Consider the following 23,554-nt stretch of genomic DNA (forward strand, 5'->3'; position numbering starts at 1 on the left):
ATTTTATTAATGACGTTGAAGTTGGGATAGAAAATATTTATGTTACCCATTCGTCTAGCAAATAACAAAAAAAATGACCATATATATACTTGCATCAAAATCAATTTTAGTGTCTTGCACAATTACTTCTCGAACCCAGTGCTGGTACGGATGCTTGGCTAGGAGGTATGTAAAAGTCCTAAATGAAAATAAATATACACTCCTACTTGTTTTATCTAATTCAATCATGCATATCGGTGAATAGTAAAAAAACATATTGGTTCAGGAATAGGAGTTAATCTGAAGCATGTGTGTTGTTCTGAACTTATCTCTGGCTGCTCTCTCCTCCTCCTCCCGGTTGCTCTGTTGATATCCTCTTTCAGAAGCACATTCAGTAGAAGGAACAAAATTGAGTTTGAAGGAGAACCGTATTTTTAGAAGAAAAAAACAGTGGAAATTTAGTACAGGTCAAATTCAGTAGCTTCAGAAAAATATGCAATTGATACACATCATTTTGGGCCATGCTTAAGAACAATACCAATACCAATTTAAGATTGCTTATTCTGCCACCGAATTTACGTAAGCCAAATTGGCAATGGATGTCAGATTGCACGTACATTAGGGAATAGGTGAAAGCATCTTACAAGGAATACCTGTACCTGTAGTGCGTTACGGAGTTGTACACGTCAACTGGAGATTAATTTGCGAAGGGCCATACAGAGAACGAATGCCCAAGAAACAAGCACAAAGGCAGATTTTCTCAGAGATGAGTGCAACCTCCGATGCACAAGGATCGACCAAAGGACGTGAATCAACGGCCGCTCCTGCATGGGTCCACGTCCCTAGCGACGGCACCTCCTGACCTACGTGGGCATTCGTTTCCGGCGGCACATGCCCGACAGTAGCACCCTTGGCAGCCGAGGCTTCGCGTCGAGAGTTGGGTTGGGGCAGGTGTCGTGCGTAGGGCAGCGGAGGCGCGTGGTAGTGCAGTGCCGGCGGCTTGCGCGTTGAGGGCCACCAGCGGCGGCGGTGGCGGCAGGTCCCGCGCGCCTTGCCGCGTCGCCGGCCGAAGAGCGCCCTCGCCTAGGGTCAGGCCGGCGGTGGAGCGGTCGGCGGCCCTAGCGAGATGAGGCAGTGAGTGCGGCGGCGGCGGCGATGCATACTGCAGCGATCTTGGGGAGTACAGACGGCGTGGCAGTTGGGGCGAATTGTGGACGCAGAGGTGATGCGGAGAAGAGGTAGTGCGGGCGATCGTGTTGTATGAGGATGTGGGGGTGCGGGAATTAGTTGTCGATGGGTTGATTAGTGGCTTGTTGCGTTAAACATCTGGACATTTTAGTCCCTTGGATCTGACAGATAGACGGTCGTCCTTATTTGGATCTGCCCCTCTCTTCCTTTTATAATGGTATAGTAGATATGCTTTTAGCAGTTATCCTCTCCGCACTCGGCTACCCGACTTAACTGGAGCGTAGTTTTTACAAAATGTGAGATTAGTTAAGAGTTATATTATGTTGCATGTATAGCTTGGGTATTTTTCCCATTGTATGAGGGGTTTCCTGCATATATATACTTGCCCTCCCAAGGAAATACAAGTTGCATATTTCCTGACATGGTATTAAAGCCCTAGGTTATTTTTTCTTCCACGCGCAACTCGTGCTCCAGTCCAATCTCACACTTGCACTGCCGCCCCCCTCTTGGTTGGCAGTCACTGCCTCCTCTTGGGCTGTTGTCATCCTCTCGGCTGGCCGTCGCTGCCTCCTCTCCCTTTATCCCAATTTCTCTCCCTCTATCGTGCTCGCTTCTGCATTGCAGGTCTCCAGATCACCACACACCACCTCTTGTCTCAGGTCAGGCCATGGCGCTGCTCTCCAGGCTCTCCCTCGTTGCAGCCCACTGCCTCTGTTGATGGGCTCCCCTGTCATCGTGCTCCCCATCCGACTGCTAGCTTCGTCTGGGGCCCTCCTCTAGGACCGGCCGCCGTTGCTCCCAAATCGGCCGCCGTCGCGCTCCCTGGCCACTGCCTTTCAGACCGCCCGCCGTCCATCTACTGCCGACTCTGCTACCCCATTTGGTGCCTCTCTCTTGTTGTCTCGTCTCTGCTCAGCCTTCCGCAGCCTGCTGTTGCAACGTTGTTCTTTCTCTTGGGCTTGTGTGCTCGGGAGCGTGGCCTCCAGGTTGGCTGGCTGCGTGCACTTGGGCTGACCTGTGCGATCGGGCTGGAGTGCTTTTCTTGAAGCCATCTACGAGCTGATTAGTTTGTAAAAAAAGAAGTAAGAAAAGTGAAGAGGGGAAAACAATATCATCAGACATGGTGTCTCTCGCTCGCCCTCTAGTGATTTCCAATGGTGTTTCTGGTGTTCCCAACACTTAGTCCATCTCGCAATGTGCCTTTCCTCGGTCTTTGGTGCTCGTTTGTTTGTGACCTCATCCCTTTTGGCGCCTTACGCAGACTGTGGTGGCTGCTCTACAACGAGTCCTCTCGCAACCTCCGTGGATGCTGATTGTCGCTCTACACTAATTCCCCCCGCGACTTTCATCGGCAGTATTGGTGCACATTGCTACACCGACTCCGCCTCGCACGCACGTCCTCCCTTGGTGCTTGCGTGCCTGCGACCTTGTCTCCTCTACTGGCTTCTGCGGATCGACGTTGGGTGTGCTACACCGCCTCCTCTAGCGACTAGCGACTTCCACGGGTGGCAGTGCCTGCTCCTCTCCTGGTGCTGCTACATCGACTACTTTAGCTGCGTCCTTCACTGAGCAGGAGACTGCGCGCCTTCGCAAACTGCTTATTGCCTCCGGTTCAACATTTCCCGGTGCATCTACGTTGACCTCTTCAGTTGAGCCCCTGACTGAGCAGGGGATTACATGACTTTGGTGCTTGCTAGCTGCGTGATGAAACACAAACAAGTGAGACGCAAATTTGCGCATGTAAAGGTCTCAATCTTTCACGGTACTTGACGAAACGAAGACGCAGCAAAGTAGATGAAGATGTAGCCGAACAAATACTATGGATCGAGCGAGATGCAAGAAACCAAAGTAACAAAATCAGCACAAGATAGATCAAAAATCAATCTCGTAACGACTCTTGCTGTGCTCTTGCGACGCATCATCAAAAGATTAACATTGTAGCTTTCCTGTACTTTCCTAACTCTCAAAAAAAGACCTCCCCCAGCACTACTAACCTGACAGGAATTTCACCATTCAAATTTGTGTTAGCAGATTTAGCATACGGTGCAATTCCCAGGATTCCTTTGCCATCTTTCTTCTCTTGAGCAAACAACACTATGTCATGGAGACATTCTTGAGTCCGTGTCGTGGCTGAAGAAGCTCTAGTTGCCACATCATCGCCTCCCTCTTTAAACAAAGCTGTCCTTGGTTTCTTGGTTGCTCTGGGGACATTCTTTGGAACTGAAATAATAGCATCCACCTTGATATCATTGGCAAACATCAGTTATAGCACATGTCGTTTCCCGTTAAATGAGCAAGTGTTGGACCTCCCATGATGTGTGGCACCACGATCATGTTGCCACGTCCTTGCCAACAGTAAGTGGCATGCATCCAATTGGCAAAACATCACATATCACCCTATCAATATAGTTGCCAACCAAAAATTTGATGCACACCTTGTGAGCAACATTTAACTTTTCAGTATTATACAGCCACTCGACTAAGTGGGGTTGTGGGTGTTTCCACACACGTAATCCTAAATAACCCACCAACCCCTTGCTGACCTCATTGGTGTAGCTTCCACCATCGATGATCAACTTACAATTGGTGTCGCTGATTTTGCACTCAGACTGAAAAATATTCCAGCGTTGCCCCTTGTCCTCGATACGGTCTTCTTGCACTCGCTGCACCATCAGGGACGTATATGATTCAGCAGCTTCAAAACTCATGGCCTCTTTTTCAAGATCTTCAGACTTCTCACTAGATCTGTCATCAACTTTCTCTTCATCACTAGCTGATATATCCATCTTTTGTGAGTAATACTCTCTTCTCATTAGGACATTCACGCTTTATATGTCCCTGGCCTACACACTTGAAGCACTCTACATCACTAGTGCGTACGGTGGACTATGCACTCGAATCAGCTCTCAATGCTCCTATTTTTGGAACACCCTTACAAAGAGGCTGAGTCCCGAGCTATGACCTTTTTGACGGCAAAGGTTACTGTGTTTACTTCAAGAGTTTGGTGTGTACATGTGCGTGCTATCAGTATTGCGCGTGACCCTGTGAAGCATGAGCTTACCAAGCATATTGGTGTTGATGCTTCTTTTGTGCGCGCTGGTGTGGAGGACTAAGTATTTGCTCTCATTATGTGCCTTCCGAGTTACAATTGGTGGATTTCTTTACGAAGGCCCATACTAGAGCGCAACATGGATTTTATCTTTCCAAACTCATTGTCATGGATCCACCCTGTGTTTGAAGGGGTGGGGTGGGGTGGGGGGGGGTGATAGAGTTATATTATGTTCCATGCATAGCCTATGTATTTTCCCTGTTGTATGAGTGGTTTCTTGCGTATTTACGAGCTGTTCATGTATAACCCCCCCCCCCCCCCCCCCCCCCCCCCGCCCCCCAGGAAATACAAGTTGCATATTTGCTAACAAAATTAATTCATTGGCTGTGGCTACCTATCCATTTAACTGGCGCGCACGTGATCATACAAATAGACACATATATGGCCTCGACACAAGCTAGGGAAGTATTGGAAGCTTCGTTCGGTACACACGTTCAACATAAATCTTTGTTCTGGTTAACAAGTCCCCTATCCAGTACAAAGTCAAATGTATGTTTTACAATCTTATCAATTCAGTTCTAAATCTGATTAGTAAAATACACTGCGTGATTCATGCCTTTTGGAAGAAAGAAGGGAAAGTATTGCTCAATTTTTTTTTAAAACTTGTTTCTACATTTCTTATGGTTGGCGAGATTCTAAATTATTTCTTTCTATTGGATTTTGTAGATTGGATCAAAATTGTGGAGATATTATGATTTTGGCCCCAAGGCTGTGCCACCCCTTATCTGCATCCCAGGAATTGCTGGGACGGCTGATGTATACTATAAGCAGATAATGTCCCTCTCTATGAAGGTGCTTACAATGAGAATGAATGAGTCCCATTCCATTGCCAGTTCAGCACACATCTTTTCTGATTTTGCTAGCTGTCTTGAGTGTTCATATGTACCTGCAAATGTATACACAATGTGATATGCAACCCTTATGCTGACATACAGTGGCGGAGCAAGGATTGAAGCAAACCCTGGGCCAATTTTTTTTTCTGGCAACATGGATAAACTTTGACACTTATAACTACACCAAAAATACCTCATGCATTCCCAAAAATATCCAAGGCGAGAATAAGCAAAATAAAGCTCAACTGTTTAGTAAATCAATAATTTAAACTCAATGCACTGGTGAAAAGGATCTCCTCATCTTCTATATATACAACATGAAATGAAATTGACATAAAAATGCACCGATTTGAATTCAACAAAATGTGGGCAAGAGGCCTTGATTGCTTTCTGCTACATTAGTATTTTATGAGATTTTCATGCTTTGCATGATGTCCAAATTGTGGTGGCACTGTTAAGTGTATCCAATTTGAATAGCCATCTCTCTCTTCTTGGAATTTTATTAGAGGTCAACAATTGCAGAATCCTCCTTTAGTTCTGCTTGGCACATGTATAATTGTTAGATACATATATCGGACCAACCTAAGATTTTTGTCTTCATTTTTTTTTCAGGGTTATCGAGTAATATCTATTGATGTTCCCCAAGTTTGGAATCACCATGAATGGATTCATTCCTTTGAAAAGTTTTTGGACTCCATGAATATCCATCATGTAAGGAAATATTATGATACTTTCCTTTTTTACGAGGCTGTTAGCCTAGTAATGTGTTGTTCTCTTTCATTTCCAGCCTTGCTTAAAATTGCGAACCCATATTTCCTAGGATCTAATGCATCTTCACTTCATGTGTGTGTGCCTGCTGCACCTATAATCCTGAATTACCCCCTCCATTCCTAAATATAAGTCTTTTTAGAGATTTCAAATGGACTACCACATACGGATGTATATAGACATATTTTAGAGTGTAGATTCACTCATTTTGCTCCGCATGTAGTCACTTGTTGAAATCTCTAGAAAGACCTATATTTAGGAACGGAGGGAGTATTTTTGTAGTGTTGTTTAAGTTTTTATTGGTACATAAAAATAAATATAAGCACGGTATCATGGGGTATCGACATGTGAACTTAAATTAGTTCTGCTCCTACTTGTTCTTGAAATACACGTGGTTCTGATTATTAGAAGTTGGTACAGTTTGTACTTACTAGTTTTCTATGATTCCCTTAAGAGACGGCTGTAGCATGGTTTTCTAACTTAATTGCCCGTTCTGTGCAAATTAACAGCACATGTCGTATTTTATTCGCTTAATCCCTGAGGGACTCTTGCGAAGTACTTCCTCCGTTGCAAATTATTTGAAATTCTAGCTTTGTACCATGTCAAACGTTTTTAAGTTTTAACCAAGTCTGTATAATTGGACAATCTAATGGGCACACACATGCACATTTGTTGCGCCTTCCAATAGGGCATGAATCTGCCACCACATGTTGACTTCATCTACATTAATTGCTAAATTGGATTTTTTAAAATGGCTTGTCTCACACCGATTAGCGATTCCAGTGGTGAAGTACTCCCCACTTCTGCCAAGATGTCCTGGTTGACGTCGCTCTCTGCATCTCTGTATTGCACTTTAAAATTTATTAAAAGTCAAAGCAGAGAATATTTGCTGATGTCATGTTTTGGATGCATACGATACCATGCTTGTATGAGAGAAAGAGAGAGGTTGGATGGCCCCATGGAAAGACTAAGATGCAGCGTCTGCTACATAGTCGCGTCCATATAAAAGATATGAACATCCAACACAACACCAAATTAGTTACATTGGATTAATGATAAAATATATTTCCATACTGTATGTAGATATTAGCACATTTTTTATGGACTTGGTAAATATAGAGAAGTTTGAGTTAGGTGAAAGCTAACTCAAATACTCCCTCCATCCCAAAAAGCTTGTCTTTGATTTGTCTGGATGCGGATGTATCTAGAGACGTTCTAGTGTTAGATACATCTGCATCTAGATAAATCTAAGACAAGCTTTTTGGGATGGAGGTAATAGTTAGTAATGGATGGAGTGGTACTGATTTATATTCAACCATTTTATGAAGCAGGTTCATATCTGTGGTACATCTCTTGGTGGATTTCTTGCACAAATATTTACTCAATACCGCCCAAGGAGAGTAAAGTCCTTGGTGCTATCAAATACCTTTCTTGAGACACACAAGTTTGCTGCTGCTATGCCATGGTCTCCACTGTATGTAGTCTGTTTTAAGAACTTTTTTGTAAGATCACATGATTGCTTTATTATAACCTAGTGATATGCCCATGTGAAAGTGTTTTATTGTGTTTACATGCCTACACACTTTATAAAGTCTTAGTCACATGCAGATTTCCAAGTTACATTGATCCCTATATTTTTGAAGTTTTCAAAAATGTACTTGCAGATTTCAAAACAACAACAAAGCCTTTCTGTCCCAAAGTAGTTGGGGTAGGGTAGAGTTGAAATACATCAGATCTCAAATCCAAGTCATGGTTTTGGCAGCTGGATAACTAACTTTCACGTACCCTGGCCTATGGCTAGTTCTTTGGTGATACTCCAGTCCTTCAGAGCTCTCTCACGGAGCCCTCTCATGTCAAGTTTGGTCTACCCTGACCTCTCTTTACATTATCAGCACACTTTAACTGTCTGCTATGCACTGACGCTTCTGGAAGTCTGCGTTCTATATTCCCAAACCATCTCAGACGATATTGGACAAGCTTCTCTTCAGTCGGTACTACCCCAAGTCTATCTCGCATATCATCATTTTGAGCCTGATCCTTTCTTGTGTGGCCACATATCCATCTCAACATGCGCATCTCTACTAGACCTAACTGTTGGACATGTCGCCTTTTAGTTGACCAACATTCAGCGCCATACAACATTGCATGTCGAATCGCCATCCTATAGAATCTTCCTTTTAGCTTTTGTGGCACTCTCTTCTCACAGAGCGTTAGAAGCTTGGCACCATTTCATCCATTCAGCTTTGATTCGATGACTCGCATCTTCATCGATATCACCATCCTTCTGCAACATTGACCCCAAATATGAAAAGGTGTCCTTCTGAGGTACCACATGTCTGTCAAGTATGACCTCCTCCTCGTACCTAGTAGTACTGAAACCACAGTTCATTTACTTAGTTTTAGTTCTACTAAGAGCTAAAACTGTTTGATTCCAAAGCCTGTCTCCATAGCTCTAACTTTCTGTTAACCCTCGTTCGACTATCCTCGACTAGCAACACATCATCTGCAAAATGCATAAGGAGCATGGAGAGCTCTCACTCCAGCAAGACAACCTAGCAGCGGGCGCCCCCGACCAGACATCAGCCGCCATAGCCATAGAAAGAAGAGAGGTGAGATTCAACAAACTTGGGAGAGTGAGTTGTTTTGGAGAGCGGCGTCCACGGGAGCGCGCAGGAACCCGGCGATGGGTGGAGCTTGGCGTGGCTGCGCGCGTGGAGTGGAGCAGCCGACGTGGCGTTGCGTGGACGTGACGTCGATGGTGGCGTTCGGCCCCGTGGGCGCATGCCATGGAGGGCTTGGCAGGCCGCGGGCGGGAGTGCGCCATCAGCGTCCTGGCGGCCATCTAAAGCGGGGTTAGATCCGCTGATAGTGAAATGTATTTTTCTGGGCTATGCTTTTGGTCAGTAGGGGTATAAATGTGGTGTCCCTCTGAGAAACATAGATTTGGAAGATGGCCAAGAGGGGGAGAAGGTCGTCTCATACTCATGGTGATTCTGAGGGACTAACACTGATGATGATGATGATGCAAGTGTTGAAGTGTATATGTGGGTTGCCTAGCCCTTTCCATCAGTTCAGACGTTTGGTTGCGTTGACTAGTGCATGAAGCTTAACATGGTATCAGAGCCCAAGGTCTTGAGTTCAAGTTCTGGCTGTCGCAGTTTATCCAAAAATTGTTGCTGCCCCCCTTTGTCCACATCTAGGCCTCTTGAGCCATACCTTTGAGTCTTATCCACGTGTTGACTTTCCGCGTCACACGTGAGAGGGGGTGTTGAAGTGTATATGTGGATTGCCTAGCCCTTTCCATCAGTTCGGACTTCTGGTTGTGTTGGCTAGTGCATGAAGCTTAACAACAAGCTCATCAGACACAATGGAACTGCCTATTGCGCTGCGAAAGGGGGCGCGCGAAGCAGTAAAGAAGGCTTTACCACTGGATGCTCTTTATGATCATGAAATTGGCAATTTTGTGCCTTGTGAGGCTTTATCTCCTTCCTACAGAGCGTTTTGTCTCTCTCTACAAACAGTGACAATCCCAAAGGATTGGAAGGCTGCAAAGCAAGATCCGAAGTGGCATGAAATGATGATAGAGGAGTTGGAAACACCGAAGAAAAACAAAACGTTGGCACTAACCACATTGCCGGCAGAAAAGAACATACTGAGTTGTAAGTGGATCTATACCATGAAGCAAAATCCTGAGAGAAAGGTGTAACGGTATAAGGCCAGATTGGTTGCCAGATTGCTCCTGTTGCAAAGATGAACATAGTAAGGATACTGGTTTCGTGTGCTGCAAACTTTGGGTGGAAATTGCACAAATTAGATGTCAGAATGCCTTTTACATGGTGACTTGCAGGAAGAGGTATACATGGGGGAAGGTACGCAGGATGAATAAGTCTTTGTATAGACTGAAGCAACCGTCAAGGGCATAGTTTAATAGGTTCAAACTTGTTGTCTGTGGCTTGGGTATGGTCAATGTAATGTGACCACGTGGTGTTTTGCAGTCACTCTGATCAAAATATCACCATTCTTGCAGTTTATGTGGATTACATTATCATCACTGGAGATGATAAGAAGGAAATAGAGATTGAAGGGGTGTCTGAGCAAGGAGTTTGAGGTAAAGGATATGGGCAACTTAAAATACTTTCTTGGTTGGCATTGAAGTGGCCCGAACAGCGAAGGGAATATCTTTGTGCCAGCGGAAATACACCTTGGATCTCTTGACATTACGTATGCCGTGGGTGTGGTGAGCAGATACATTCATGAACAATGGAGTGGGCATCTCGATACTGTGCACAGAATCTTGAGATACTTGAAAGGCACTCCGGGTAAAGGGTTGTGGTTTGCGGAGAGTGGACATCTTGAGGTGGATGGCTAGAGTGACTCTTGATTCGGCAGTTGTCAAGATGATAGAATATCAACTTCTGGCTATTGTGTTTTGTGGGAGGAAATTTGGTGTCATGGAGAAGCAATAAACAGACAGTTGTGTCTAGATTAACACCAAAAGCCAAGTATAGAGCCTTATCTCAAGGGCTGAGAGAGATTCTCTGGGTGAAGCACCTACTAAGCGAGTTGAAACTTCAGAGGAAGGGACTCTAGGGCTTGGTGTGACAATCAGTTATCTATAAGCATTGGTAATAACCTAGTTCAACATGATAGGACAAACTTCATTAAGGAGAAACTTGATGTTGGGATCATCAGCCTTGTTCATATCAGCTTTAGGCAGCGGATTGCAGATTGCTTGACAAAGGGACTGGGAACAAAGAACTGTAAATTGGCTTGTACAAGATGTGGTTTGATAGATATCTACCATCCATCTTGAGGGGGATTGTTGAACCGGTATGGGCCAGGGTCCATCTCCACTTAGGGCATTTCTAACCGATCCCAAATAAGGCCGTAAGGGAGGATAAATTCAGTTATCCTCCCTTACAGCGCACCTAGCCTTCCCCTAACCGGTATAGTGGAGTAAAAATTATCCCCCACTGCCCAAAATCCCCCAATTTCCCTGAATATGCTCACTCCCGCCGGGGCCGAGTAAAACTGGCGGCCTCTCTTCCTCCCACCCTCGTTCCCGCCGCCGCAGCCACCATGCCCCGCCGCCGCCCCCGATGACCCTCCGGCCGGAATGGATAGCTCGGACCCTTCCCTTGCCCCCTGGCCACCGCCGCTGGCTTGTCGCCGATGGAAGCCACCCATGCGCCGCCGTCTGCCCCGAAGAAAAGCTTAGGGATAAAAAAAAACCCACTGGGTTCAAGCTCCGCCTCCAACCGCGGCAATGGTGGCCGGGGTGGCGGCCGCTTCTCCCGCAACGGACTGCTGCCCTCCCACCTCTACCGCCGGAGCAAAAAGAGCAAGAAAACCAACGACGGCGACGTCGGCTCTCGTCGAGGCGGCTGCGAAGAAGGCCACAACGGTGGCCCGTCCAAGGCTAGCGCCTCGTGCAGCTACTCCGGCTGCCCCTACGGCTATTGCTCCGGCGCGAGCGGCGGCCGCAGCCAGCACTAAGGGTCGCGGCCGCCAAGTGCTTGATGAAATGCCGACAAGGTAAAAAGAAAATCCTCTTTCGCATTTCGGCTGATCGGTGATTGTTGGTAGCCGATGGTGATCTAGTTTCTTTTTTCGTTGTCGTAGTGTGGAGATGAATACGGTCGAGTTCTTAGCATCTTTGGAGTCCTCGGCCACCATTGGACTTGATGAGCTCAACTATGACTCCGTTTGGCATCATTCGGAGGCGGCCCAAGAAATGGAGCAAGAGGGGGTGGTGGTGCATGCCATTGGTTGGCTCGATCCACAACATATACGTGCTATGTTTGTGGTGATTTTGGATCAAGCATTGTGTTTGACGTGATGCCTTTTGGGTGAACTTTGAATGTTTTTATTTGAAATTCGTGACGATGAAACTATATGTTATGACGGTTATGTTATGCATGTTTTAATTTTAATATCCTCATGATATATTATTGTATAGTGTTTGAAGTTGATGCGGCTAGGACACAAAATCTACACAATTTTCTTTTTACTCTCACTAACTATAGGGGATCGGCTAGGTGTGGCCAATGTCCACTAACTTTACTCCGCCGGATCCTCCCTTAACTTTTAGGGGATCGGTTAGAAATGCCCTTAGGCCCTGTGGTCTCTCCAGCATAAGGAGCAAGGAGAGCTGTCTCTCTAGCAAGACAACCTAGCAGTGGGCGCCCTTGACCAGACGTCAGCGGGCATAGCCATAGAAAGAAGAGTGACGAGATTGAACTTGGTGTTGTATTATCTACTCTGACTACCTTAGGCTGGGATAATTGCAGGATTTGGTATTAGTAGTGAGTATGTTTGGTGTCCTGTTGTGAACGAACATGTTTAAAACACTAGACAAACAGTCAGCACTTGGAAGTACTGTTTTGTCCAGATCGTGAGTTTCGGTATGATGACAATTTTACAGTGTATCTGAAGAACAACTTATTGTACTGATACTTTGTTTTTACAGTACATAAAAATGACTAAAATCTTGAAGTCTGAAACTTGGAGTGTGCAGTGACTTGGTGGCCTATTTCTTAGGACTTAAGTTTACTCCATGGCGGTCTTGATGTTATGCATATTGAGGAAAATATAAGTGAGCAGATTTACTTGGGGATACTTCTATGACTTGAGGGCAAGTCAAAGTACAATTTACAAGCATAGCTAGACCTGCAGGAAGTTAACATCAGCCTGTACCTGCATCCATGAAAGAGCTTGTGATGCATATTATTTGCCTTCCACTTTCTGTACAATGTCAAGAAAAAGGCAAGCTGCAGTTTTTCAAAAATCAAAAAATGTTTCAGTTGACAATTTGGTAACAACTTTAAGATGTAAACACTAACACTGGTAAAGAGAGAATTTCAGGCCTTGTCTTGACTATCATATTTTAATCTAACAAATTCTTATTGTTGCTTTATGAGATCTATTTCTTGATATCCTTTTTTTGTGGCCACATGCAGTAACTCCTTGGCCTGAACAATATTTAGTAAAACTAATCGTCGAGGAGGAATAATATACATTCATCTAACTTTTCGTGAAGCAATTATAAACCTTGCATAGCTTTCACCTAAGATTGACAATATTATACCAGTTTCTGCCTAAGATGACTAAATAAGTTATTGGGTGAATCAAGTATATTGAATTATGTAAACAAGTTTTTGTTTTGTATATAGTTAAAACTAAAACACATTTTTCTAGTTCAGAGCAAATTCAACTCCATTGTATGGATTATTCCAGTTGAGAAATACATAATGGCTGTTTGTAACGCGTCATATGTGGGACCATCCCGTATTCACGAAGGCGCTGCACCTCACGATCTTCGGAGCTTCGCACCTCATCGCTGCCACCCCCGTTCATCTTTGTGGTCGTTGTGATGAGAACTTCTAGTGTTGTCGCTGATTGGCAAAGATGCTACCCTTGGTCATCAATGGTGTGCTTCCATACGTCGTCCCTTGCTTCTCTGGTCGTCGTGGGTTGGTCCAGTGGTGGAGTCGCCAGATCCTTTGCCCCTGCCCCTTGTTGGCGTGGTACCGTCCCCCTATCGCCATCTCCACCCCATGCCTCCTTTTGGTCGTATTTTTGTCGGATCCAGCGAAGCGCCAGATCTAGTGCTCCCACATTCCCACTTGTCTGATTGTTGTTGGTGGCAGACCTTGGCTATATGCCGCATTTCATGACGTTGCTCCACGTGAGCCTCTCTTGTCTTGCAAACCGTGTTCGTCGTGTGTGTTCTTCATATTGGTGTTGGTTGGCACGGAGAGCTTCATGCACTTGGTCTGCTTGTTCTTGATGGCGAGCTTCTTGGCGATGAGCATTGCGTTCTTCTTCTCGATGGTGGCTCTCTTCACTGGCACCTTTTTTTTGAGCTTATATTTCACATTGCTCATGGTCAAGGATGCGGTCTTGGGACCATTGGCACGGTGAGGTTGGGGATCCCGATGTTGCTCTTGTTCTTCATTGTGGCGGTGGCGTCGAGATCAGTGTGAACTTGAGTATTACGGTAGCTCGGAAGCATTTGTACTTGAATGTCGTCTTGAAGATGAAGAAGATGTAGAGGACTTGCGATTGTGGAACATTTTCTTGATTTTGTCTATTTATGCATCCAACTTGGGGGTTGAGGTAGTCCTTGTTGCGAGTTTCCGCTTCACGCAACTCGGCATGCAAGTCGGAGGTGAGGTTGTTAATCAGCTCATGCCAAGGTAATTTCCTTTTTGAATGGCAGTTCCAAAAAACGTACTTCAATGTCAAAAAAGCGTATTCAAGCCCTTGTCTGTGGTCCACTTGGAGCTTGTGGGTTCATTTTGATGTCCGTAGGGTGCTCCGCACCAAGGTTGGGTGATATTGGGTCGTGGCGGTGCATTCGTCTTCCATGATTTGGCCTTTTATTTTCCATCCGACTGGCTTTGGGGCACCTGCCTGCCTCTCCTTCGCTCCTCCGCCCCTGGTCATGTGTCGTCCTCGCTGTGGTGCGATGTGTGCTCCTCCCCAGTTCTTGCTGGTCCACCCATTGGTCCTCCTGTGACCTGGGTGGCGGCCAATCTATTGGCGTTGGGACGTCACGCTTACACTTGGGAGAATGGTGTTGGCTCATGGTTGTTGGCGGACCTGTCCCTGTGACGCTTGTGCTTTAGTCGCGTTTGTCATCGTCTTTGTAAGGGCATGTCCAGCCGTTCGCCCCCTCCCCCCTAAGGGATTGAAATAGCGCCGCTTGGGGGCTAACCGACGCTATTTTCGCTGTGGGGGCTCGGGTCCCCAACCGCCGCCCCAAGTTGGCCCCCAGACGCCGTTTTTCAAATTCAAATTGGGCCCAAATGTGAACAAAATAACTTGACTTTGGATGAAATTTAGGCGGTTTCATTCATATTTGTACAAATTTAAAGACACATAAAAACTTTAAAAAAACTACGCCGCCGCCGGCGCCCCAAGCCTACTTCATGCCGAGGAGCTTGTAGAAGGCGGTGTCGTCGCCGTCGTCCTGCACGCCGCCATCCTTGCTACAGCCCTGCCCTGGATCTTCGCTGCGGACGGGGTTGGCCGACGTCGAGGACGATGACGCCGCCCTCCTCGCGTTCGCGGCGCTGCGCTGCGCGGCGATCTCCTCTAGAGCACGGCGCTGGTGCTCCATCTCCCGCACGTAGTTGTCGCGCGCCCATTTTAGGCTGGTTTCGAGGTCGGCGACCATCTCCACGTGCTCTTGCTTGATGAGCACGGGCGGCGTCGCCGGCTCCTTTGGCCTGACCAGGCGAAGATGGCCGCGGGGAGGTGAAGGTTGGCGGCGGCCCTCGTTTATGACGGGGCTGCCGCCGCGGCTGCGCCGGCATCTCCTGGGGCTCAGGCTTGATGGCGGCGAGCCGCGTCGTGCCGGAGGAAGAGGACGCCCCCGCCATGCACCTCGGCAACCAGGAGTTGCCGCTCCGGCGCGAGAACGATGACACCGGGTACTCCAACGGCGGCTCGTTGCCGCCCTTGATGTGCTCGAGGTTGGCGTGGAGCGTGCGCCCGAGGACGCCCTACCACTGACGACGGCCGTCGGAGTTGTGGCGCCCCCTTGGTGCCGGAGCGCTGTTGGTGGACGCGAGCTAGTCGGCGTGGCGGTGCTGGAAGTATGCCGTCCACAGAGAGTGGTTGTCGGGGGCGTACTTCGGCTGCTGTCGCGCTTCCTCCGGCATGGACGCCCGGATTCGCGCGATCTCGCCGCGGCGTTCCGCGTCGGAGGACGGCGGGGGCACGGGGACGCCTCTGGCGCTGAGCCTCCAAGAGCCCGACACGCGCATGTCGGTGTCGGGTAGTTGGCCTCATGGAGAAGGCGTGCCTCCCACTCATGCAGATGGCGGCGGCGGAAGCTGTTGGCCGTTGCTCCGTCGCCGGGGAACCTCTCCGCCATCGGTCTGGCTTGCCTGTGAAGGAGAGAGGGCGGGAGAAGGGCGGAGAAGGAAAGAAGGTGGTCGGCGGCGAGAGAGAGATGGCTGTGGCGAGGCGAGTGTGCGGCCAACGGCGATGAAGGCGGTTTTTATAGCGGCGAGGGGACGGCAGCAGTGCGGACGCGTGGCGGGAAGGGGCGGGACGCGCGGTGATGTAGGATGGAACCCTAGATGGCTGATCTTTCACGAAAGGAGCGGATCCCGCGATGAACACGAAGAACACGAGGGGAAAATCACAAGGGGAACACAAGAGAACACTCAAACCAACAAGTATGATCACACATGTGCTAGATCCATGAACACAAAGGGAGATACATGATCCACGATCAACAAGGGACGATACACGGTAACCGGTTCTTCTCCAAAGGAGGTCTTGAATCCAAGGGGATCTTCATAGAGGGGCCGCGGTCTCTCTCGAGAAGTAGATCCGATGTGGATGAGCGAGGTTCTATCTCTAATATGAGCTATCACAACGCTAACCCTAGTTAGGAGGAGAAGGTCTATTTATAGTCTTAGTGCAAATGGGGACGAAGTGAGGGGATACATGGGCCTCGGGCCCGAATCCTGCTCGCAGACAGGTACCGGACGTCCGCTGGGGACCGGTCGTCCGGTGGCTCATGGGCGGCCGGACGTCCGGTAGTCGCCGATCATCCGCTCGTTCTGGCTCGGATGCTGAAGTAGCGGATTTCCGGAAGTGGCCGGTCGTCGGGTGGCGTCGGACTTCCGCTCGTTTGGCTCGGGTGCGGGGTTGCCGGTCGTCCGGTCCGGGCCGGACGTTCGCTCGCTGTAGCTCGGCTGGGGCTTCAGGCGCCGGACGTCCGGTCCCGACCGGTCGTCCGGTGGCTGGGGCTTCTTCCGCAGCTTTTCTTGTCCTTCACGGTTGGTGTTCTCGCCGTCTTGTCCATTGGGTGTAGTCGCTCCGTGGCTCTCCTCCAAGTCCCTGATCGCACATAGTGTTTCCGCTTGAGGTAGTAGCCATGTCTCATGTATAGGAAATGATAGTTCGAAGAGGAGCGAGTTCACCTTATCTTCGATAGCCTTTGCTCGTGCCCTTGTCATTGGTCCAAGTGGTGTCGTGGGAAACGTAGGTAGGTCCATGGGGATGATCTTGGGATGCTCCGCATCATCTCCCCTTCCTTGGGAAAGATCTGACCTCAGATCGAATTCTTCATCACCATGGTAGGGCGAAAGATCCTTGACATTGAAGATGTCGCTCACGTTGTACTTGTTGCGCGGGAGGTCGATCTTGTAAGCGTTGTTGTTATAGCGTGCAAGCACCTTGAAGGGTCCATCCGCTCATGGTAGGAGTTTGGACTCGCGTTCAGTAGGGAAGCGGTCCTTACGAAGGTGTAGCCACACAAGATCACCAATGTTGAATACCATGGTTGCTTGTTGATGTTGAGCTTGGTCGCAAGTCGTTGTACTTGGTGCTCGATGGTGTGTCTTGTATCTTCGTGCACCTTCTTGAGATGGTTCACACGTGCACTTGCGTCCATATTGATGCGCTTTTGTAGTGATAGAGGAAGAATGTCCAATGATGACAATGGGTTGAATCCGTAGACGACCTCGAAAGGGGACTTGCCGGTAGTTGAGTGTCTTGCGCGGTTGTAGGCGAACTCGGCGACAGGTAGACACTCTTCCCACTCCTTGATGTTCTTCTTGATTAGCACGCGAAGTAGAGTGAAGAGTATGCGGTTGGTCACCTTCGTTTGGCCGTCGGTTTGTGGATGGTACGTCGTGGAGAAGAGTAGCTTGATTCCGAGCTTGGCGCATAGGGTCTTCCAAAAGTAGCTTAGGAACTTGACGTAGCGGTCCGAGACAATCGTCTTTGGCACTCCATGTAAACGCAATATTTCCCTACAAAAGAGATGGACAACATGTGAAGCATTGTCTATCTTGTTGCAAAGAATGAAATGTGCCATCTTAGAGAATCGGTCCACAACAACAAATACCGAATCCTTTCCATTTCTAGTTCTAAGCAATTCAAGTACAAAATCCATGCTAATATCTTTCCATGGTTGATATGGAATTGGGAGAGGCATATAAAAGCCATGGGATTGAGCTTTAGACTTAGTTTTGCGACATGTAGAGCATCGGTTGGTGAAGCGGTTGATGTCGCGAAACATCTTGGGCCAATAGTAGTTCTTGGAGAGCGTAGCGGAAGTCTTAGTCGCGTCCAAAATGTCCCATTAGTCCTCCATGACATTCCTATAAAAATAACAAACAAAGAGAAGACTCGGGGATGCAAAGTTTGTTAGCTCTCATAAGATATCCATCTTTGATGTAATAACGTTTCCAAGAGGTATGCGTCAAACACTTGGCATAAGGAATAGCAAAAGTCGGATCATGTGCATACAAGTCTTTTATGTGCTCAAAGCCAATGACATCCAATTCAAGTGAGTAACAAGCATGCATATGCCGGAAATAGCGTCCGCCACAACATTTTCCTTACCTTTGATGTACTTGATGACATAAGAAAAAGACTCAATGAATTCACTCCATTTAGCATGACGCTTGTTCAACTTGGTTTGACCCTTAAGGTATTTAAGCGTTTCATGATCGGTATGAATGATAAACTCATGAGGGTGAAAATAATGTTTCCATTAATGCAAAACTCGCACTAAAGCATATAACTCTTTGTCATAGATGGGGTAATTGAGTTGCGCTCCGGAAAGTTTCTCATTAAAGTAAGCTATGGGGCGCTTCTCTTGCGTTAACACACCTCCTATGCCATTACCACTAGCATCACAATGAATCTCAAAGGGTTTGTCAAAATTGGGTAAAGCAAGCACGGGAGCATGAGTAAGCAAATTCTTAAGCTCATTGAAAGCGGTATCTTGGGATGGTCCCCAAACAAAAGGCGCATTTTTCTTGCTCAAAGCATGCAAAGGTGAAGCAATGGTGCTAAAGTCCTTCACTTCAACCAAGGGAGCTACGCACTTGATGCAAGTTGGTTGGTTGTGGCCAAGTTTTGATAGCATTGATCTTAGAGTCATCAACATGAACACCCTTAGAGGACACAACAAAACCCAAGAAAACGAGCTTATCAACGCCAAAAAGGCATTTTTCCATGTTAGCATAGAGACGCTCTTTTCGAAAAGTTTGCAAAACGGTTCGAACATGGGTGACATGATCTTTGAGAGATTTGCTAAAAAAAGGATATCGTCGAAGTAGACCACAACAAACTCAACAATGTAAGGGCGAAACATATGATTCATAAGACACATGAAAGTACCCGGTGCTCCCAGTAAACCCATAGGCATAACTAACCACTCATACAAACCAAACTTTGTTTTGAAAGCGGTCTTCCATTCATCACCCTCTTGTATGCGGATTTGATAGTAACCACTTTTAAGATCAATTTTGGAAAAGATAGTGGCACTACTAAGTTCATCAAGCATATCATCAAGGCGTGGAATGGGGTACCTATATCGAACGGTGATAGCATTGATAGGTCTACAATCGGAACACATGCGAAAGCTACCGTCTCGTTTTGGCACAAGAATGACCGGAACGACACAAGGACTCAAACTTTCGCGCACATGTCCAATGGTCTATGAGATGTTTTACTTGCCTTTGTATTTCTTTGGTTTCTTTGGGGTTGACACGGTAGGGAGCTTTGTTCGGAAGTGGTGCTCCAGGGATGAGGTCGATGCGGTGCTCGATGCCTCGTAGTGGAGGTAGTCCCGGAGGTAGCTCGTCGGGGAAAACATCTTGGAATTCCTGCAAAAGAGAAGACAACACTAAAGGTAGAGTGTGAGAGGTGTTAGCTTTTGGTGTGTTGTCCTTGCACAAGAGGACATAGTGTAGGACACTAGATGGGTTCTCACACACTCCTCTTATCTCACTTTTGGTGGCAAATAGAACTAAGTTCTTTTTTTCGCTCATCGTGGAGACGCTCAATTTGGGCTTGTGGCGCTCACTCTCTTTTTGGTGGTTCGCTCTCTCACTATTCTCTCCATGATGGGTGGCTTGCTTGTCGGCGATCACTTGGCTTGGAGACATAGGACGAAGTACGTACTCCTTTCCTTTCATCTTGAAGATATAGTGGTTCGTTCGGTCGTTGTGGATGACACCTCTATCAAATTGCCATGGTCGACCAAGAAGAAGGTGGCAAACGGTCATTGGAACGACATCACACTCCAAAGTGTCTTCGTAAGCTCCGATTTTGAAGGAGACTTGCACTCTATGCTCGACTTGAATAGTGCCGGAGTCGCTTAGCCATTGAACTTTGTAGAGATGAGGGTGCTTCGTCTTGGGCAATTGGAGCTTGGAGCAAAGTTCTTCACTTGCTAAGTTATGGCAACTCCCTCAATCGATGATGACCTTGACGGACCTTCCATTGATGCCGGCCTTGGTATGAAATATGTGGCATCTTTGGTCTTCTTCTTGGTGATGTGGAAGGGTCAAGACCTTGGAGACAACGAGAGCGGGACTTGAATCTTCATCACAAAAGACTTGTTCCTCTTCATCGTTCACTTGCCGGTGCATGGCGACTTGCTCAAGTGCTTCCATTTCTCCTTCACTCATGGAGTCGTATGTACCATCGTCGTTGAGGATCATGGTCCGCTTGTTAGTACACTCAAAGGACTTGTGGCCTCGGCCTCCGCATGTGAAGCATTTGAAGGAACTTGTCTTGACGGTCTCATCGGTTGGGGTAGATGATGATGAAGCTCTTGGCTTGAAGTTGCTCGTTGTAGGAGGATGACTTGAGGTTGTCGAAGCTTTCTTGTAACTCGACTTGTCGACGTTGCTTGTCGAAGGCTTGGTTGATGTAGAAGGTGTTGGAGTCGTTAAAGCTTGGGTGTTGGAGAAACCATAGGACTTGGATGAGAACTTGGCATACTTGAAGTCATCTTGCACTTGACGTTCCGCTTTGGTAGCTTGATGCACTAGCTCGATGAGGTTCGAGTATGGTTGAAAGTCGGCGATCTTCTTGATGGGATGATTGAGTCCATTCAAGAAACGTGCCATAGTTTGCTCATCATCTTCCGTGACATTGGCTCGTATCATTGCAATCTCCATGTCCTTGTAGTACTCTTCAACGCTCTTGGTTCCTTGCTTGAGTAGTTGGAGTTTCTTGAAGAGGTCGCTGTTGTAGTAGGTAGGCATGAAGCGTGCTCTCATAACATCCTTCATTTGTGCGCAAGTAGTGATGAGTGGTTCATCTTTTGCCTCTCGGCGCTCATTGACTTATTCCCACCAAATGAGGACATAGTCTTGGAACTCAAGGGATGCCATCGCAATCTTCTCTTCTTCATAGTTGTGCAAGCGGAATATTTTGTCGACCTTCAATGCCCATGAAAGGTACTCTTCGGGATCATTGCTTCCATTGAACTTGGGCATGGTGAACTAAAGCTTGCCATAGCGTTGCTCTTCATTGTGTTCGGGTCGGGGATGATGACGTCCTTGACGAGGAGGATCGTCTCTCCCAACTTGCTCTTGCCGTGGAGGATTTCCATTGTCTTCTTGCTCTTGTTGAACTTGATGTTCTTGGCGAGCTTGTGGAGGAACTTGTCGAGCTTGACGATGCACACGAGCTTGATATATTCGTTCGTGAACTTCTTCGCGAAGCGCTTCTTCATGTTCACGAGCTTGTCGGCCTCAGTTGGCTACGACTCAACTTGATTCTCGGAGGGCTTGTTGCGCCTCAAGTGCTTGAGCTTCTCGCAATTGTTGCTCTTGACGTTGTGCCTCGACATCTTGTGCTTCTTGGTGTAGACATCGCTCTTCCTCTTCGTGTTGGCGTTGCCGTTGCCGTTCTCGTGCTTGCGCAAAGGTAGCTTGGTTTTGACGATGTCGTTGTTCTTGAGAGTTGTTGTCGTGTAGAGGGTTGCGGTTGGCTTGACGTTCTTGGCGCGCGACACGACAAAGAGTGTTCGATGTCGGTGTACTTGAGCCGGAGATGGTGTAGTCGGAGTGTCGACTTGAGCGGCTCCGTCTTGATGAGGACGAAGTGGAAGAAGAGCGGTTGAGCAACAAAGCACGAATCTCGGTCATTCTTGCATCGTTCTCTTGCTTGTGGTCGTCGAGCTTGTGGTCGAAGTAATCTCTTGTGCGTTGCTCGGAGAGTCGCAAGTCGGTGGCGAGGTTGTCGATGCGTTCACTCATTGCTTGTTGCTCTTGATGCAAAGCACGCCGTGCACCAAAGAGTTGGCTCTTTGTGACGTAGGAGTTCATGTCGTTGTCTTGTCCGATGAAGAGTGGGTTGGTAGAAGTACTTGACCTATCCATCATTCCAAGGGAAATATGTGAGTGGTAGAAAGAGAAGAACTTATACCAAATGTACCTTGACCGATGTTGAAGGTGGATCAAAGATCACTCCAATGTGGAACAAGGAAATAGCACAATTGGTACCAATTCTTGTCGGTTTCTCACACCTACACAAGTAAAAGCTTATGGTGGAGCTTGGTTAGGATGGTGGCACAAAATTTGATGCAATTGTTAGTGAGCTTCAATAATATTGGAAAAGATTCGCAAGGTTGCAATGCAACAAGTAGATCAAGCAAAATAAGGTACACGGAAACACACATGCAAAGAGATGAAATGGGGTTGTGCAACCAAGGATGAGCCAAAATGTGGAATCCACGAAAATGCTCTTGTTGCACAACACTAGAGAGACGCTAGCACGATTGCACAATAGGCGGATACGAAGACTTGTGCACAACCTATTAAGCAAAAATGCAACGACTTCTATCCCAAGTATGCTCTATGTATGGTATTCCGATGATATGATCCAAGATGATCTAGTATGACAATCTTAATGTTGTATGATGTTATGGTTCTTGCTTAAAAGCTCTTTGCTTATCTTTCCCTTTTGCTTAAAAGCTTGTTTGGCTCTTTGTGTTTGAGCTCTTTTCTCATGCAATGCTTCACGAACCAAGATAGCAATTGAGTATGCGATGACACTTGGTGACACAAGAGTTAATGTGCACAAGTCACGTTGCCGGCAATACTCAAAGGCTAGTCTCGATGGGTAAGCGACGCAAAAGGTAAGGCTATGATGGCTATCAATGGAATGGCAAGAATGATGTATCACTATACCAAGATGAGTTTACCGCTTCTTGCTTACGGTATGGTGTCAAAATGGTGGAGTGGTTATTGTCGATGACGCGTCCGTGGCGAAGATGAGCGGCGGTGATGTTGATGTCGAACCGTACCTAAATAGCCGAAACACAATAGGACACGGAACTGCAACTCAAATTCTCAAAGCACAATGTGGCAAAAACGTATCGAAGTGCGAAACGAGTAAGCAATGGTGGTTGTGGAAAATGGTGGTGGTATGGGGATGTGTATGCGAAAGTGGGGCGGTTGAGGGAGTCCTGGACTAAGGGGTCCTCGGGTGTCCGGCCTGTTAGCCATGGGCTGGACTGATGGGCTGTGAAGATGCGAAGACCAAAGACTGTACCCGTGCCCGGATGGGATTCTCCTTGGCGTGAAAGGCAAGCTTGGCGACCGGATATTGTAACCGACCTTGTGTAACCCTAGATCCTCCCGGTGTCTATATAAACCGGAGGACTTAGTCTTGAGGGAGAATTCATTATCATAGCCATACCAGCTAGACCTCTAGGGTTTAGCCATTACGATTTCGAGGTAGATCAACTCTTGTAATACTCATATTCATCAATATCAATCAAGCAGGACGTAGGGTATTACCTCCATAGAGAGGGCCCGAACCTGGGTAAACATCGTGTCCCTTGTCTCCTGTTACCATCGACCTTAGACGCACAGTTCGGGATCCCCTACCCGAGATCCGC

At 47.2% G+C, this 23,554-nt stretch overlaps 1 protein-coding gene across 4 annotated transcripts in view; it reads left to right on the plus strand.

Annotated features, from left to right (window-relative positions):
* The window catches only part of LOC123044030 (maspardin), a 47,356-nt gene that overhangs the window by 16,333 nt on the left and 7,469 nt on the right, over positions 1 to 23,554 (plus strand). The window contains exons 2-4 of one of the 4 annotated variants that reach the window (XM_044466650.1): positions 4,943 to 5,068; positions 5,722 to 5,820; positions 7,206 to 7,351. In XM_044466650.1, coding sequence (XP_044322585.1) covers positions 4,943 to 5,068; positions 5,722 to 5,820; positions 7,206 to 7,351 — 371 coding nt within the window. The remainder of the gene's footprint in view (positions 1 to 4,942; positions 5,069 to 5,721; positions 5,821 to 7,205; positions 7,352 to 23,554) is intronic. The other 3 variants (XM_044466659.1, XM_044466664.1, XM_044466672.1) reach the window with 3 other exon arrangements.

This window comes from Triticum aestivum, chromosome 1A (genome assembly GCF_018294505.1).
Source record: "Triticum aestivum cultivar Chinese Spring chromosome 1A, IWGSC CS RefSeq v2.1, whole genome shotgun sequence".
Taxonomy (NCBI): domain Eukaryota; kingdom Viridiplantae; phylum Streptophyta; class Magnoliopsida; order Poales; family Poaceae; genus Triticum; species Triticum aestivum.